The 18,481-nt window shown below is 39.7% G+C and overlaps 1 protein-coding gene across 2 annotated transcripts in view; it reads right to left on the bottom strand.

Annotated features, from left to right (window-relative positions):
• Positions 1 to 1,788: 1,788 nt before the first annotated feature.
• The window catches only part of fam184b (family with sequence similarity 184 member B), a 232,613-nt gene continuing 215,920 nt past the window's right edge, over positions 1,789 to 18,481 (bottom strand). Inside the window, exons 13-16 of one of the 2 annotated variants that reach the window (XM_033026050.1) lie at positions 17,177 to 17,294; positions 13,278 to 13,382; positions 6,781 to 6,986; positions 1,789 to 3,601 (exon numbers count right to left, since the gene is read on the bottom strand). In XM_033026050.1, coding sequence (XP_032881941.1) covers positions 3,514 to 3,601; positions 6,781 to 6,986; positions 13,278 to 13,382; positions 17,177 to 17,294 — 517 coding nt within the window. In that variant the 3' untranslated portion in view covers positions 1,789 to 3,513. The remainder of the gene's footprint in view (positions 3,602 to 6,780; positions 6,987 to 13,277; positions 13,383 to 17,176; positions 17,295 to 18,481) is intronic. The other variant, XM_033026059.1, reaches the window with a different exon arrangement.

Consider the following 18,481-nt stretch of genomic DNA (forward strand, 5'->3'; position numbering starts at 1 on the left):
CTTGCCCATACCAGCCAACATGTCCTCCCACCTACACTCGTCCCAGCTGCCTGCGTTTGGTCCATATCCCTCCAAACTTGTCCTATCCATGTACCTGTCTGTTTCTTAAACGTTGGGATAGTCCCAGCCGCAACTACCTCCTCTGGCAGCTTATTCCATAGGCCCCCTACCAGCCTTTGCGTGGAAAAATTACACCTCAGATTCGTATTAAGTCTTTTCCCCTTCACCTTGAACCTATGTCCTCTGGTCCTCGATTTCCCTTACTCTGGACAAGAGATTCTGTGCATCTTCCCGATTTATTCCTCTCATGATTTTATACACCTCTATAAGATCACCCCTCATACTCATGCGCTTCAAGGAATAGAGACCCAAGTCTTATGAAATTCCTTTCTGTCATTGCTTGTTGGTTAATAACAAATGAAACATAACATTTTAAAACCAGGTTTGCAAATTACTTTAAAATATATTGTTTCCTGAGTGCACAAATAAGTCTGCAAAATGCACGATGAAGATGATCAACATGCCAGCCGAACATGGAGGAACATTGTTTCCTTTTGTGCTTTAGCTTGTTAGTTGATTCTTTCAACTAGTATCTGTTTATGGGTTCTTGTGGCTGTTCCATTTCATAATATTGAAGAAATTTGAATTTGGGCTGCCATTCAGCCCATCATGTCCTTAAAGAGTTCCCCACTCATTTTCCAGCACACCAGAACTGTAGCTCTGCTGGACCTTCAAGTTCAGATGGCCTCTGCAGTACTGGGGAGGGTTCCTGGAACAATTTCCATCGCACAAAACTGTCATCTGTGCATGCGTTACATTTGGTGACTTGTGAATTCGGTAGGGCATAATTTTCATGACCTGAAATGTTGTAGCGTGAAGGTTGCCAATATAATCATAATTGATCAACATCTTATATTCCAGTGATTTTTGTCTGTTGCTCTCTCGCTGCTCCATTCACAACAGTGCACCTGCACTTTGTGCCATCTCCCCAACATGGACAAGTAATGTTCTGAACTGTGGAGATGAACAGGCACAGGGCACCAGGCCCCTCGGGTCTCCACTGCTGTTCAAAAAGATTGATTAAATCCTGCAGCTCGACACCACTACCCCACCTGATCCTCTGTTAGTCAGCTGATTTCGGCATGAACGTTGCTGAAAGGTTCGTAAACTTTTAAAATTAATCTTGGAGGACTGTGATGCTGAGCCAAAGAAATTTAACTTGCTGAATTCTAAATAATTATCCATTCTGAGTCTCTGCACTAAATTCCATGCTTAACAATAACGTGATCAAATCAACCAATCCCTCAAAATCATGCATGAGGTCACCTCTCATTCATAATTTCATTAAAGATGGTCCAATCTTTAAAGTTGCTCAGGACAACCTTTTTACCCCAAGGATCAATATAGCAAATTTACACGACTGATTCCAGGGAAGTACATACATACTCAGACACACAAGAATGCTACAGATCGGGTCTCATTAGATTCCTATACTATTGCAGCAATCTATGAGGGAAAGGTAACAATAAATCTTTATTTTGAATCTAATGCAGAGAATGAAATTAATAGGGTGGTGCAGCAGTATTGTAGCCTTACAGCACCAGAGACCCGGGTTTGATCCCACCGGTGCTACCCCTACAGAGTTTGTACTTTCTCCCTGTGACTGTGGGGTTTCTCCAGATGCTCCGGTTTTCCTCCCACATTCCAAAGATGTGCAGGTTTGTAGATGAATTGGTTTTGGTGTGTAGGACAGAACTAGTATACAGGTGATTGCTTTTTGGCGCAGACTCGGTGGACCGTATGTATTTTGTTAGTCATCTCAAACAGGTATCAATTTGTGCAGTGATTCTGAAAGATTGAATCTGATTACATTCACATATGGTAAGTGAATAGCTTATTATTCTAATAGTTGTAGATACAGTTTAAGGATATGTTACTAAGCCCTGCGTGTGCAGTTTGCTTTTTTGGTGTATGTAGTAATATTCCTTCTCTGAGTGGCAATGCTCAAAAAATGTAATTTATTTCATTATATATATTTACAACATTGCTACATTTAAAAACTGTATAAATAGCACCATGTTCTCTGTTTACATTATAGTCATATTCCACTAACAAATTAAAAAAACATCAGGAGGAGTCTGATCTTTCTGCATTAAACATAAGTGTGATGTTAGCAGTATATTGTAAGTATCAATTGCCCAATAATTTTTGGCATCCACACAGCGTGGATACTAATCATCCTGTACCTCAATTTTCTCTACATTCTCCCACAGTGCTAAGGTTCATTCAGAATTGTCCCTTAAAGAGAACTTAAAACCATCTCATGTTTCCAGAACACAGCGGTGGGTGCCTTGAACGCGCAGCCTGGGGTGGTGGTGGTGGCAGATACAACAGTGTTGTTTGAGAGGCTTTTAAGTAGGCATATGGATATGCAGGGAATGGAGGATATTGATCACGTGTGGGCGAAGGAGATTAGTTTAACTTGGAATCATGTTGGAACAGACCTTGTGGGCTGAAGGACTTTTTCATGTGTTATAATATTCTATGTCCTTAATATAGTTCCCACCTGTCCTCTATTGGGAAATACTCATCTTTCCAATCAGGAATTTATTTTGTTAAAGAAAGAAATCCAAACCAAAATGGATCTTGTGCTAATTTTAAGAAGAATTGAGTAAAACATTGCCATTTCTAACATTCAAATAAATGGATTACATCAAATAGCAAAACTAACCTAAATTGTTATTTGGAAAGGCTCCCACTTGCTCTCCACAGTGTCCCCCTGTTTCTAAATCCTTTAGCTAACTATTTAACAAACCAGTTGTTCTAAAAATGAGGATGCGCAATCTTGCAATTCTGATGTGTCAATACTGATTAACTGAAAATCAAGCAATATGATTAAATCAGGGACTCTTTTAGTGCTGTGTTGTTTTAACTTCTGTAACTTTATCTCTTCAATTACTTAAGATACGAGGTAGTCTTTCATTTTTAATCATAATGCCCTGCAATTGAGGCATTTTATCTGGCATGCAAGACAATACTTTAAAAAAATATCTATTTGCTGTTCATTAATTCAATTTCATAATAATAGTTGCTAAAACCACATCTACAGTAGTCTACATTTAATAAATGCAAGGATTATTTTTTTCTAAATTAAACATCTAACAAAACCAAACTTGACCGTATAAAGTGCAAGAGTTTTTTAAAGAATAGCATGCTGTCCCCATAGAGTTAATGTTTGTGTCAGAGTTTTAAAATCTTGAATCTTACACGCACACATACACGTCAAACAAAAAATGTGGCAATTTGGTTGATGTAGGAATATGCTGAGCGGGACAAGGAATTACTTCAAACGCTGACAGACAATTCCCACTACTTTATGCTGAGAACAATATTTGCATATCCTGGTGAAAATATTATTACTATTTTCAATGGAATCTTAGAAATGGTGATTGAGGACATCACAAATAATTTATTAAATGAAATTCTATAAAAACATGCTTATCTAACTCATTTCTAGAATGAAAAATATTTAGTGAACCATTCATGTTGCTGAGGATCTTTTCCTGTAGTTTCTTGATTTTCCATCCCCTCATTTGTAATGCTATAACATGAACAGAAAAAGGTTAATTTGCAGTCTGTTAAATATCATGTGATCTAATCTTTCATCAGCATATGGAATGAGATAAATATTACACAAGGAAAACAACGGCTCTGAAAGGATTTAAGATGGTCTTTCATATCATTGAATGGTTTATTTTTGGAATTAAATTCCCAAAAGATGGAAGAATTGGCAGTTTCTCAAGAATATTCTTTGAAGTTGTAAAACAATGTTTAATTTCAAAAGCTACCCTATTCCAATAATCCTTTCTTGATTCATTTATAAATTTCATCAGACATCAAACGATTGTCGCTTCATGATCTGTGAGGCATTGATGTAGATTAACAGCTAAAATGCCTAAAGAACTAATTTATTATGTAGGGCAATCTTTCAATTTTATTATACTTATTTCTATTGGCCAACTAAATTACTGACTACTGTATATTTATTGTTGCCCACTCTTTGACAACACACTAACTCATAACTTCAGGTTTAATATGTAGTGGAGTAGGAATGTTGTGTTTTGTTACCTTAACTTAGTAATGTTAGGACTTTACCCATAAATTATTATTCTCTTTATGATGCTAATGCTTCCGTTCTGATACTTAGTAGTGAATTATAGCATTTTGACTTAATAATAATTTGTTCTTGTCTTGCAGCCAGTGTTGACATGGATTCTTCAGTCAATGGAGATGATAGACATTCCTTATCCCTGGGGCCTTTATTTTTTTAATTTGAAGTAGTCATTACATGAGTGTTCTTTGATATCCATGATTTTAGATTGTTATGTGCAGCAGTGTTAACAGAGGAGTTGTGGATACCATGGGATATTTCCATTCCTTAAGGATGGAAAGTCATGGCAAATCAGTGAATGATGATTGCATAGAAACTACTTCCCCAAGAAGCTCCAACAGTTCATTTCCAGGGTTATAATAACTGCCTCTCACAACAACTAGCTTCCTCTGTTCCAGATGGGTTTCTAGTCATTGATTTTATTTTTGCCTTTGAAACTAATTATTTCCTGTAGTGCTCTGACTCCTTGGAGCCTTTCTTGACTTAATAATTTCAAAAACCTTTGCCTTGTCTGCCATTCTCCACTGTTCCTGTTGCCCAATCAAGCCTGGAGTGAGGTTTGCAGCTGAATTGTTTTGGGCTTGGCGGTAGGTGAAACTTGAAAGCACTCTTGATGTCTCATTCACTCATGATGATATGGGGCCAGTTAAATTTATCTTGCTTTTGCTGGTTTGACCATTCCAATACATCATCGGTTTGATGCCATTGTCATTGTTCTAAAACAATTGACAGAGGGCTAGCTAAATTTACAACACAGATCTTTTTCCTGTAGTCCTTCTGGCTCTCTTGCTCACACCAGTTCTGATGATGAGACATTGACCCGCGACAATATCTGTTTCATGTAGGAAGGAACTGCAGATTCTGGTTTAAACCAAAGATAGACACTAAAAGCTGGGGTAACTCAGTGGGACAGGCAGCATCTCTGGAGAGATGGAATGTGTGACGTTTCAGGTTGAGACCCTTCAGATCTGTTTCTCTCTGCAAAAGCTACCTGACTCACTGGGTATTTCCAGCATTTTCTGTTTTAATTCCATCTTTGCTGATTTTCTACTTGAACAGGCAAGGAGTAGCATGTAAATAATATGGCTGAATAGTGGCTGAAATAATATATTCATGAAATGGCAACAGAAAATGCATGGCCTGAACAGATTTTTTTTTTAATAAGCAGGCTCGAAAGAAAACATCAAAAATACTTTTTCAGTTGACTTAACAAGCAAGGAAATTAATTTGGCCACAACTTTTACCTTGTTTAGGAGCTGCTGGTGATACACAACATAAAGGGGATCAGAAAGTTGCAGGTTTTTTAAACGTTTCCAACACGAATTTCTTTTAGCATTCGTGTTCCGTAATCTGACAATTCTGAGTTTTGGTTTTGGAAAGTTTTGACAGTCAACCAAGTTCTTCTGAGAAGCACCAGCAAAGTGTGTCTCAGCTTCAAGCATGCAATTATAACAGGCAGAAACTTGTGCAAGGTTGACAGCAGGACTCAACCTCAGCCCCCTAATTAACTTTCAACAATTTCAATACTGCTCGCTGCTGCCTTTTCTGCTAGTGTGCTTCTCTCCTTGCTGAAAGAAGACTACACGTGGAGATGGTCTCTGCCAGATTTCAATCATGGTTTCAAAGTCATATGCTTCGATTCTACGATGTCAAGTTCTTTGCTTCCTTTACAGATTTAAATATAAATACCGCAATGCTAATATGTGCCATTTTTCGACCGTTGGTTTTCACTAGTAGTGGACACTTAAAATGGAAACATTTAATTCAATTAGTATTCTAATCAAAGGTTTCTGAAAGTTTTAAAGGAGGATGAGGAGTTGGAATTCCAAAGATAACGATCTTGGCAGCTGAAGATGTACCTGTCTACGGTGGAGTGATTACCGTTAGGGTGCTCAAGAGGCCAGAATTAGAGGGGTGCAGATAACTGCGAGTAGAACAGATTACAGAGAGCGAATGGGATCTAAAAGTAAGAATGGGAATCATGCCAGTGATGAACTGGGTCTCTATAAGTAGGCAGGCACCGTCATGGTGCATTGAACGCATTGGGCTAGGAATTCATAGGAGTCGGGAATAAACAAGCACATAGCTGACAAAGGCATGGATCAGGGTTTTAATACCAGATAAGCTAGGCACTGCTGTAGTCAGTCAGGCAACACGTATAGTGCAGTGTTACTGATTGTGCAGATAAGTGAACTGAAGTTCATCTCTCAGAAATTATACTGAATTTGCAAATCATCTGCATCTGTGTTAGACCCGTGGCAGGAAGAGAGGAGTGAATGCTGAGGCAGCACTGCTGATGACGGAGCAGAGGCGGAGATTTCTGTTTGCACAACATTTAGTTGGATAAAGTTTGTTCACCCATTAATGGATGGTGGACAATCTATGGCTATTTTGTGGTAGCGGCAGGACTGATAAAGATGGGGATACAATAGCTGTATTCTGTCAGTGTGCCTGTGAACTATTTACGTGGCTCTGTCACATATTGTTTAATTGCATTCCTGTGAAACACCTTTAAAGTTTAAATGTGCATAAGGAGTTGTATAAATTGTTAAACCTATTGTTGGATTATAGATTATTGTATAAAATCAATACAAGGTGCAGTGTATTACCTTGGGATTGGTTTTGATGGCAGGACTTGTAAAGGCTGAAGAAATATTCTTGATGTACTGTTGAGGTTTTGGTCCAGGCTTGGAGATTTAGTCATTGCAGGAAACATATTGATTGTACTTGATTCAGAGCTTAGAAAGCTTTTCCCATATGAACTCAGATTTGGAACACTGACCACCCGAACTGGTAAATCTTCTGTTCTCTTTTTCTAAAATTCAGTTTCACAAAACAAAAACAAACTATTAAATCTTATTAATTACTGCCTGCAAAGTAATTGCTTTAATCTAAGAGATTTTACTGAAAAGGTACGGTCTGAATACCTTTTGTTTAAGAAATAACTGCAGATGCTGGAAAAATTGAAGGTAGACAAAAATACTGGAGAAACTCAGCAGGTGAGGCAGCATCTATGGAGCGAAGGAATAGGTGACGTTTCGGGTTGAGACCCTTCAGACTGATGTGGGGGTGGGAAGAAGAAAGGAAGAGGCGGAGACTGGGCTGTGCGAGATCTGGGAAGGGGAGGGGAAGGAGGGAGAAAGTAAGAACTACCTTAAATTGGAGAAGTCAATGTTCATACCACTGGGGTGTAAACTACCTACCCAAGCAAAATATGAGGTGCTGCTTCTCCAATTTGCGGTGGGACTCACTCTGGCCATGGAGGAGGCCCAGGACAGAAACGTCGCATACGGAATGGGAGGGGGAGTTGAAGTGCGGAGGTGTTGGGCGAAGCCATAGATGCTGCCTCGCAGTCTGAATGCCTTTCGTCATTATTGATATGCAAAGCCCCCAATAATTTGTGGATAGGAGCAGATAAACAGTAAACTATAAAAATGTTATCTTGCCCTTAAATCTCCTTGTGGTTTTCATGAATTATTGTGTTTGCATGTTAATTGCCGAAATTATCACCCTAGAAATTTGTCAAATAATTATAATTATAGCAATACCTTATTGGCAACATGAGGTAAAAACTGCCAACCAACCTCCCTTGCCCAGAAGCTGAACGTATAATTGTGGAACTTCATTCATTAATGTTCAGTTATTGGAGACTTTGAATATTTGAAGAAAATAGTCCTACTTTTCCTTTCTTTCATTTGCTATCTCTGATTTCTTTCTTTTTCTTTATCAAGCCTGACATTAGAACAGCACAGGACAAGAAAAGACCCTTCAGCCCACAATGTCTGTGCCAAACATGATGCCAAGATCACCTCTTATCTACCTGAATATGATCAATGTCCTTACGCCTATCCATATGTCTCTTAAATGCACTATCATAACTGCTTCAACCATACCCCTGCAGCGTGTTGCAGGCGCTGACCACCCTTCTGTGTAAATTCAAACTTTGAATTCACACTCTAATTTATCTTCCTGTCCATCCCTCTCCATTCTTTTCCCTCACTCCCCCCCCCCCCCTCTCGATTTACTTCTCAGATGCTTAATCTCCTTGGTGATTTTCTGCTGTTCACTAAGTTCTGTAATGCCCCATTTCCCTCACCACACTTATAGACTAATTTCTTGCAACTAGAGCTGAAATAATTGGAAACACCTGATGGTAACATGTGGATGACAATCTCAAATTATAATGTGACACCATTGCTGGCTGTTTAACAATAAATCACTTTCCTGTGCCTTAGTCAATTTACTGTAAAAATGCACGTCAGATATTTGGGATGGATTAGACATGCTGCTGACTAGTTGCAAGAATATTCTTTTCACTTTATCTGCACCAGAAATAATATAGATCTTTGCCTGATTAGTGGAAATTAACCGTAAATTCTACTGGAGCAGTGTGAAAGTAGATTATGGACACTATGGTTTCACTGCAATAGCAAGGAAAGCAAACTACATTTTCTCTTTCATGGCTTGCATTCTTAAAAATAGACAATAGGTACAGGAGTAGGCCATTCCTCCCTTCGAGCACCGCCATTCAATGTGATCATGGCTAATCATCCCCAATCAGTATCCCGTTCCTGCCTTCTCCCATATCCCCGAACTTCGCTATCTTTAAGAGCCCTATCTAGCTGTCTCTTGAAAGTATCCAGAGAACCAGCCTCCACCGCTCTCTGAGGCAGAGAATTCCACAGACTCACAACACTCTGTGTGAAAAAGTGTTTCCTCATCTCTGTTCTAAATGGCTTACCCCTTATTCTTAAACAGTGGCCCCTGCTTCTGGACTCCCCCAACATCGGGAACATGTTTCCTGCCTCTAGCGTGTCCAAACCCTTAATATCTTATGTTTCAATAAGACATCCTCTCATCCTTCTAAACTCCAAAGTGTACAAGCCCAGCCGCTTCATTCTCTCAGCATATGACAGTCCCGCCATCCCGGGAATTAACCTTGTAAACCTACGCTGCACTCCCTCAATAGCAAGAATGTCCTTCCTCAAATTAGGGGACCAAAACTGCACACAATACTCCAGGTGTGGTCTCACTAGGGCCTTAAACTCACTAGACCACTAAAAAAATTAAAGAACCATTGTTGTTAAAAACCTGTATTCTTAGTTAGTGAAATCTGCACTGTGGTCAAAAAGCTGAGAATATGTTTATAAAAACAATAGACGAAAAAAAAATCTACATCCCCTGTGACTGGTCTCAAAAAGTAAACCCCTCAATCATCAGCAGGCTGTGCTTCACTTCATTCTGCTCCCATTTTCGCTATGAACATTGTGTGTGCTTCCTGTTGGCTAAGGACTACCACTTGGCCACATCCTGGTGGATATGCAGGGGAATAGGCGAACATTTTCAGGTGCAGATTAATGACAGCCCATTGTTGTGGCTCAATCAACATTAAAACCTTTCTCGTTAGTTTTATTGAGAGTAAAAGGGCAAGAGAGTTCTGCAGCAACTAAGGCAAGGTAAATGTCAATTCACCTAGCCACTTGTACACACATGCAAAAAAAATGTGTGAGCTGTGGCATTTATTAATCTTCATATTGAACAAGATTGCTTTCTGCATAGCATCTTGCATATATAAAAAAAACGAATTCATTAATTTATATGTGGCTATCATGGTCAAATGATTCACACTAATTTGTATATTATAGGTAGCCACAGGTTGAAAATCCAATAGAAAAACATGGTCAATACCAAACGTCAATCAAAAGGTTCAAATTATGCTTTCTGAAAATCATTTCTGGATAATTTTTGTAAACCCCTGCAATTTTAGCCCAGAATTTTCAACTAAAATGCTGACATATGTCATCTTCTAACAACAGGCAAGAAATAGAAATCAACTGCCTACAAAAGTATTTGGTTTTGAGGGATAAAATGTAAAAACATTTGCTGGAAGTACTGAAAAGGACAGACAGCAATGTTAATACTAATTGAGATTATTTCCACCCCAATGCTAACTGACCTGAATATTTCCAGTCCTTTCAGTTTTTATTTTGTAATACCAGGATGTGCAGTTATTTGCCAAATACCTGGATTGCATAAGTAATACACCAGCTACACTGTGGGTATTTGGAATAAGGGCCATCGTCAAGCTTTTCATGATTTTACGATGCTGAAGAAGAGTGGTTTTTAAGCAAGCATAAATTAAAGATGGTCAGATAAGAATAGTTTGAATAATGGGATATTGACTTGAAAAACGAATTTTATCAGTCACAGGAACTGCTTGACCTGTGAGTACATCCAGCAATTTCAGGTTTCATGGAAACGCAGATAGACAGGAGAGATGCACGTGTAATGATTTGTATATGATGGTGGGGTGGTGAATGATGCAAGAGGGCTCAGCTGTGTTGGGAAGAATTTATCTGTATTCTTCACGCTTTGCTTATTTAAGTGCTCATCTAAATGTCACTGAAGTTATTGTAATTAATGCCACTATTTACTCTTCGGCACATACCAGACATCAACAAATCTGTATTTTTAAAATAGTAAGATATTAGACTAAGTGGGACCCATTGGGTTCCAGCATCACATGGGAGGGCTGGTCCACCAACACAATATTCCACCTCTCCACCAATTCCAATATCGGTGGCCAGTGGTGGGGGGGGGGGGGGCTTTCTGGAGCGCTAGTCTGTTGTCTCAAGCCTGTTGTGCTGGCAGCTCACTCACGGCTGGTGGGCTCGCAGTTGACTCGCGGCTATTCCTTGAAATTCCATTTCAAGCAGGGTGCAAGGGCACCAAATTCAAGTGCAGTTTCATACCATTTCAAGCAGGGTGCAAGGTCACTAAAGACAGCGAGTCGTGACCTCTCCTTCCCCCATCTTGCAGAGACTGAGCCAAGCCCACACTTCTGGGCTTTATAGTCCCTTCCCCTCCCACCAGAAGGGGCATGGCCTTCATGGCGTGATTGACATGAGAGAGAATCTCAACATTTTTTTAAACACTTAAACACTTTCAAAACCAAAGGCAACACAGCTTTAGCACTTTCAAACCGAAACACACTTTTGCATTTTCAAACTACATTTTCAAACCACATTAAGGGCACTGACAGGTCAGTAAAACCACTCACAGTTTAGTAGACATGTGTTCAGTGTTATGCACAGCTCAGAATGAGAATTGCGACCTCTCGCTCCCTCATCTTGCAGAGAACTGAGGCACCTCCACACATCCGGGTTTTATAGTCCCTCCGGAAGGGGTGTGGCCTTCAGGAGAGAGAATATCAACTTTTTAAAACATTAATAACTCTTATTTTTCATAGATGGGGAAAATCCTCGGCACCTGATGAGCGGAGGGGGACTCTGAGTAAGATGGCCAAAAATCACAGCCGTACGTCGTAGCGTTTTTTCTAAAATCAATATAAAGCGTAAACAGGAAGATTAGACTTTTAATTATATGGAAGGCAAGGCAAGGCAGCTCTAATTAGGCAAGGCAGCTTGCTTTAGCACTTTCAAAACCAAAGGCAAGGCAGCTTGCTTTAGCACTTTCAAAACCAAAGGCAAGGCAGCTTGCTTTAGCACTTTCAAAGGCAAGGCAGCTTGCTTTAGCACTTTCAAAACCAAAGGCAAGGCAGCTCGCTTTAGCACTTTCAAAACCAAAGGGAAGGCAGCTCGCATTAGCACTTTCAAACCCAAAGGCAAGGCAGCTCGCTTTCGCACTTTCAAAACCAAAGGCAACATAACTTGCTTTAGCACTTTCAAAACCAAAGGCAACACAGCTTGCTTTAGCACTTTCAAAACCAAAGGCAACACAGCTTGCTTTAGGACTTTCAAAACCAAAGGCAACACAGCTTGCTTTAGCACTTTCAAAACCAAAGGCAACACAGTTTGCTTTAGCTCTTTCAAAACCAAAGGCAACACAGCTTGCTTTAGCACTTTCAAACCAAAACGCACTTTTGCATTTTCAAACCAGATTACGGGCACTGACAGTTTAGTAGACATGTGTTCAGTGTTATTCATAGCTCAGACTGAGAATCGCGACCTCTCGCTCCCCCATCTTGCAGAGAACTGAGGCACAACCACACGTCTGGGTTTTATAGTCCCTCCGGAAGGGGCGTGGCCTTCAGGAGCGAGAATCTCAACATTTTTTAAACACTAATAACTCTTTTATTTTTCATCGATGGAAAAAATCCCCTTGTCCTGCGCAGCGAAGAGGGACTCTGAGTAAGATGGCCAAAATCACAGCCGTACTTCGCAGCGTTTAAAAAAAAATCAATATACAGAACAACAGGAAGTGGTCAAGATCAGACTTTTAGTAATATAGATAATAATAATAATAATGGAAAGGGGCAATGATGAGTAGATTTGTGGGTTAGTATGGGTATTTTATCTGCGTTCCCTAGCCTAAAACATAGAAACATGGTTGAGGTGATTGAACCTCTTCCTAGATTGCATTGAATGTTCCTCCCCTAACTAACTGAAGCCACTGACCTGGGTAAAATGTAGCTCTGGATATTTAAATGACCACACCTTCTACATTTGATTTCCTGCAGCAGAGCCTCCTCACTGTCACTGAAATTAGTAGCACAACTATTTGATGGTTGCCTTAAAATTGCACTGCCTCTTCAACAGCCCTCCAGTGCTGAGTTACTGAAAATAGGCCAAAAGATGGGATAGTGTTCCTGAGTTCTTCACCAATGATCAGCTCTGTACTCCTGCCAGACACCCATTTTTGTTTTTTGTTGGACAAGTAATGTCTCACACATGAATCAAAGCAATGGTGTACTATGAAAGATCCTTTGTTCCATTTACATATTTATAGCTCTCAATCGTTCATCTCATTACGCGGTTCGCGTTCCCATCTCATTATGGAACACTCTACCTTTGCACATTAGACAGGCCCCTTCACTGTCCATTTTCAAAACTAGTCTTAAAACCCTTTTCTATTCCTTGGCTTTCGACCCTGCATGAGACTGCTCCTGTTTTAGTGTTTCTATTGTTTTTTTATTGTTTTTACTGTCTTTTAATGTTTTTATTGTTTTGTTTTATGTTTATGATTAGTCATGTACAGCACTTTGTTGCAACAGTGGTTGTTTTTAAAGTGCTCTATAAATAAAGTTCAGTTCAGTTAGACAAGTAATTTTTTTCCACAAATTCTAATAGATTCAGAAGTAATTTACCTTCATGGTCGGAGTGAAGCTTCCAGGTATAGGAGTTCTGGTAAAACATCTATTGATGTTACTTTCACTGTTTGCCAAAGCTATCTGCTGAAACTTCCTGTCATCCTATGAGTTAGATGGAACACAGTTATGACATAGGAAATTATTGAATTTTCAAACATTCAATGTGATCATGGCTGATCATCCCCAATCAGTACCCCGTTCCTGCCTTCTCCCCATATCCCCTGACTCCGCTATTTTTAAGAGCCCTATCTAGCTCTCTCTTGAAAGCATCCAGAGAACCTGCCTTCACCGCCCTCTGAGGCAGAGAATTCCACAGACTCACCACTCTGTGAGAAAAAGTGTTCCCTCGTCTCCGTTCTAAATGGCTTACTGCTTATTCTTAAACTGTGGCCCCTGGTTCTGGACTCCCCCAGCATCGGGAACATGTTTCATGCCTCTATTGTGTCCAAGCCCTTAACAAACTAATAACAAACTAATTTACTCTGGGGAATCTTTTAATTTATTTTATGTCTAAATCACATAACAGACTCTAATTTAGGACCAAGAGGAAATCTCACTGTGTGAGGTCTTAAAGTGGTGATACGAAACGATATGGTGAACTTCAATGCAGCAAGATCAAGATTTTCCCAATGCCCATATGAATGGAAGGGATTTGGCGCCACACTTAAAGCTTCTACAACCAAAGTTGCTGAAAGCAAGATATTGTCAGTGGCCTAATTGTCGGTGGCATTGAGGTTCCAGGGATTAAAAGTGGATTGTGAAAAATCCTGATACTGAAAATGCCTAACTCTATTGGACAAAGCAAGAATGGTTTGACACAGTATATAGCTCAGTGAACAAATGTTCAGTTGAAAGATGAGTGACCCTTAATCTAAAAACTAAAAATTATTGGCTTAGTTAGTCGAACAAAAAATATGGATTCAATTTTCACCTTTAATGCTTCTGGAACTGAGTTTTATGCATCATGTTAAATCCTTAAATACAGACAAAAGCTTAATGGTGGTGGGGTTGTGGTGTGGTACTGGGAGTTCTGAATGAATTCTCCTAGAATTCTGCTATACAATACATTATGATGCACAATTTTAAGATTGTTTTCTAAAAGCACCGTGATTCTGTGTTACTGATACAAGACCTGGCCTGTTTAGAGCGTAAAGCTGCTACAATGAGACTTCCAGCTGATTCTCACAACTGCAACAGAGTGAAATTAATAACAAATGCTCAGCAGGAACATCATGGAGCCAAGGACTTGATGACAGGTGTACAGGACTGCGATATGTCCATGCTCTACCTTGCCCCATTGTAGGCAGCTTGCACGAGGAACTGCAAATACATTATTGCGAAGACCTTATCCAAAATGTAAATTAACTTTGTATAATCTCCCGTCCCTTCAACCAGAGACTCCAATATTTCTTCCAGGTGGAAAAACATCTTCGTTGTACATCTTTCAAGTAAGTGAAATGCATCTACACAGGAACCGAAGATATTTTGCAGAGCATCACTTCTCAGTTTGCATGAGTGACTCTGTCCTTCCAGTAGCCTGTTTATTTAATTTGACCCAATCCTACTCTGACCGCTGTCTTTGGCTTCCTTTACTGTTCCAACGATGCTCAACATAAATTGCATCAATCTTCTGACTGGTTATAGTAAAGTCCTCAGCAATCAAGAATGAGTTTAATCATTCAAGCAAAATGTCCTTTCCAGTTTGTATCAGATCTGGCTTGTTCCAATGAATGATCAATGACCTGAAAGATTAACTGTTTTTCTCTCCACGAATGCTGCCTGACTGGCTGGGTCACTTTTTTTTTCAGATGTTTTAAAATACCCTCTCCTTGGAGTTTTAAGCATTCTGCACCACCCCTTCTTTGAAGAAAGCACTGAATCTCCATGCCAGGGTCTCTGCACAAAATGGAAATGCTCCTCTCCAGTATTGGCACTTTGGTGAACACGTTTCACCGGCTGTGTGTGTCAACAACTCCCCCTGTGTAATTGGTGTCAAACTTTTGCTGGTAGCTGTTGACCTTTTGGGCTAAATGCACCATAATATGTGATGGTCAGCAGTGCAAAAGAAATGTATGGGGACAAAGAAGACTTGACCTAGGAAAAAAAATGTAGCTCTTCAATAAAGTGGAGACAAACTGATTCTTCTGGGTGGCCAATTCCAGGGTGGGAAAAGCCAACCCTTGGGCAAGAAAATAGTAAAGACCAAGTCTAGTGTGGTCTGCCTCTTCACTAATAATCCTAGGAGCTTGGTCTTGTCATAAGAAACATCCTGCTTCATCAGGGAAACAAACATTTGACAAAACTGATATAGATAATACTATTCTTTCAATTGAGAGACTGCAAGGATGTTCAAATGACAATTACAGAAGACTGTTGGACTGACCCCCACTTAATCTGCTTTCTATTAAATCCATTGACACACAAGTGCATCAGTAATGTCCGTTGCCTGAGCAACACCTTCAGCATCGAGACATCGAACATTCAGTTGGCTCCCTAACATCACACTCCTGAAACCATTACTCTATTCCAAACTGATCCAGGAAAAGATTATAAAGTGGACAGACAGCAAGGTTCATGAATGTACTAGACATTTTCTAGTCCCTATGACACCTGGGATTCCCTGTCTCAAGACAACTTGGTGCAGAAGGGGCATTTAGAATGCTACTGAAAAACAGAGAACAGCATCATTGATAGAAAAAGATCAGAAACGACCTCTCATCCTGACACATTAGTCACCATCTACCTTATCTGTGGAAAGGTCTGCATGTCATGAGTACTCCCAGGGCCCAAGTGTCAGCAGGTCAACTTCTATCCTGGGTGGCCGCATTAGTAAATAAATGTGAACATCAAACTGGAATGCATTAAGTGTTTGTGAGTAATGTTTAGCAAAAAGCAAGTCATAAAATATCAGTAATCATGTATTAGAATTAAAATCCTGAAGATCGACAATGTTGTAAGAATTTTTAAGTATTATATGAAGATGACCTGTTTGAACGTTTGGGCGTTTTGTTCCAAGTTTGTATATATTTTAATTTGCAAATGAATGCTGGCGTTGAAAGTCTGACTAATCTGCAACTCCCTTTTATCCATTGTCATATCCGAGCAAGGGTGAACAAATACTGTCACAATCCAACTTAATTGCACACTCAACAGACCATTTATTTCAGTGGCAGATGAGTGAACAGCGTTTGGTGACATGGGTTTCCTACTTGAAAGCAGGACAACTGTCACCGAGGAAGATAATCCTTTTCATATTATATTTGAACTTGTTTCTGCTCTAGTTAAGGTTTATTCTAGGGAATAGCTGTTCAGCAAGCATGACATATGAAATTCCTTTGTATTCTTCCCAGAAAATGCGATACAAAAAATTCATTTGGGTTTTTGTTTTGTTTTGGAAGTGAGATTAAAGTTACTTTATTTTGTCCTGAAAAATTTCCATGTTTATTTTTTTCTTATTCTTGGGTGTAGTGAAATGTAGAGCATTTCAATGTGCTTATGATAATCTCTTTGAAAACAAAATGATTTTATTTATTTTAGCAATATTGTTTCTATTGTGATACAGAAATATGAATGATGTTTGGTTTTAATTTAGAATCTGGTCCCTTGGCCCACTGAGTTTCTGCCGACTGTCAATCACACTAGTTCAATGTTATCCCACTTTCCTCATTCACACCCTACGTACTAGGGACAATTTACAGAGACTGATCAACATACAAATCCATATGTCTTTTGAGGTGGGAGAAAACTGGCACACCTGGAGAAAATCCATGGTTTATTAAGAAGCAAACTAAATTGATTGAATAGGAGTTGAGGTTTGTTTTCCCTCTTGCAGACATTGGGTTAACATTTTGATTAGTTGATTCCCATTGGAAAAACTCCACATAGTGAACACTTACCAGGAGTCTTTTAATAACCTGATCACGTTCTGATAGGTTATCTTGAAGTTTATTAATGAGGTGTAAATCTTCTGGTCTGCATTCATGCTTTTTTGACTTTTCTTCATTCTCTTTCAATCTGCAAACGATTGTGAATTTGAAAGAATTTGAGTTCTTTATAAATAAATTAGTGTCAACTTGAGAAGAGTTAGCATAAGTCGAGATAAATAAAGGTGTGGAAGTTATTTTATCTCACTGGTGAAAAGATCTTGCCAGTTTGTATTTTATGTACCACGTAGCCAGAAGATGGTTTCAACTCCGCACATGGTGAATTATCCTTCACAATAAGTCAAAGTTAAGAAAAGGCAATAATCATGATGTTGTCACGTTAATAACATCTTATCAAAAATGTAGTTCTCATATCAGATAACAGCAAAGGAAGTCCACCTTGTCTATACTGGCTACCAGCAATCCTGTTAATTCAATTTCCTGATTTATTTTCACTTCACCTATTATTTCACACATGCTCATCAGCAACCCCGATACTTATATTTACATCCAGGCCAATTTATATTGTTTATTAAACTGCCCACATTGGAAATGAGAGGGTAACCAGGGAGCAGGTTAGACCACTCAATGATAAAGGAGGGAACATGCTTGAAGTCTGGGGATGTAGGTCAAGTACTAAATAAGAACTCTGCATGCGTTTTCACCAAGGAGAAGGAGACATGGAGAACAGTGAGATCAGTGTGGAGTACTAAAATGCCTGGGCAGTTTGAGATTAAGGAGGTTTTGGGGCTCTTGAACATTGGGGTGAATAAATCACAGGATCCGACAGGATCTATCCCAGGTTATTGAGAAAGGCAAGAGGGGAGTTTGTGGGAGCCTTCATGGAAATCTTTGTTGTCTTTCGCCATAGGCGAGATCCCGGAGGACTGGAGAATATCTAACATTGGGATAATCAGTACGACCTTTATGAGGAGGTGACTAATGGGCCTGTCCCACTTAGGCAATTTGTCAGGCGACTGCCGGTGACTGTCAAGTCGTAGCAGGTCGCTGAAAAACGAGCGACTGGAACGCTGACTGTCAGAGTGGAACACACACACACACACACACACCCACACACACCCTTCACCAGCCAGTTATGCAGGCGGGGACAGGGCAAGCAGGGGGAGCGCTGTCTGAGTGAAATTCACACGGTGCAAAGCCAATGTGATACAGGCACACACCGCGATGAACAGGAAGGTTGGCGCTGTAATTAAGACGGTGAAAGCACAGTGTACAGGAAGGGTCAACTAAGTCCTTTAAAAGAGAGGTGGGGGGGGG

The sequence above is a fragment of the Amblyraja radiata genome, chromosome 1 (assembly GCF_010909765.2).
Source record: "Amblyraja radiata isolate CabotCenter1 chromosome 1, sAmbRad1.1.pri, whole genome shotgun sequence".
In the NCBI taxonomy this organism is placed as follows: Eukaryota; Metazoa; Chordata; class Chondrichthyes; order Rajiformes; family Rajidae; genus Amblyraja; species Amblyraja radiata.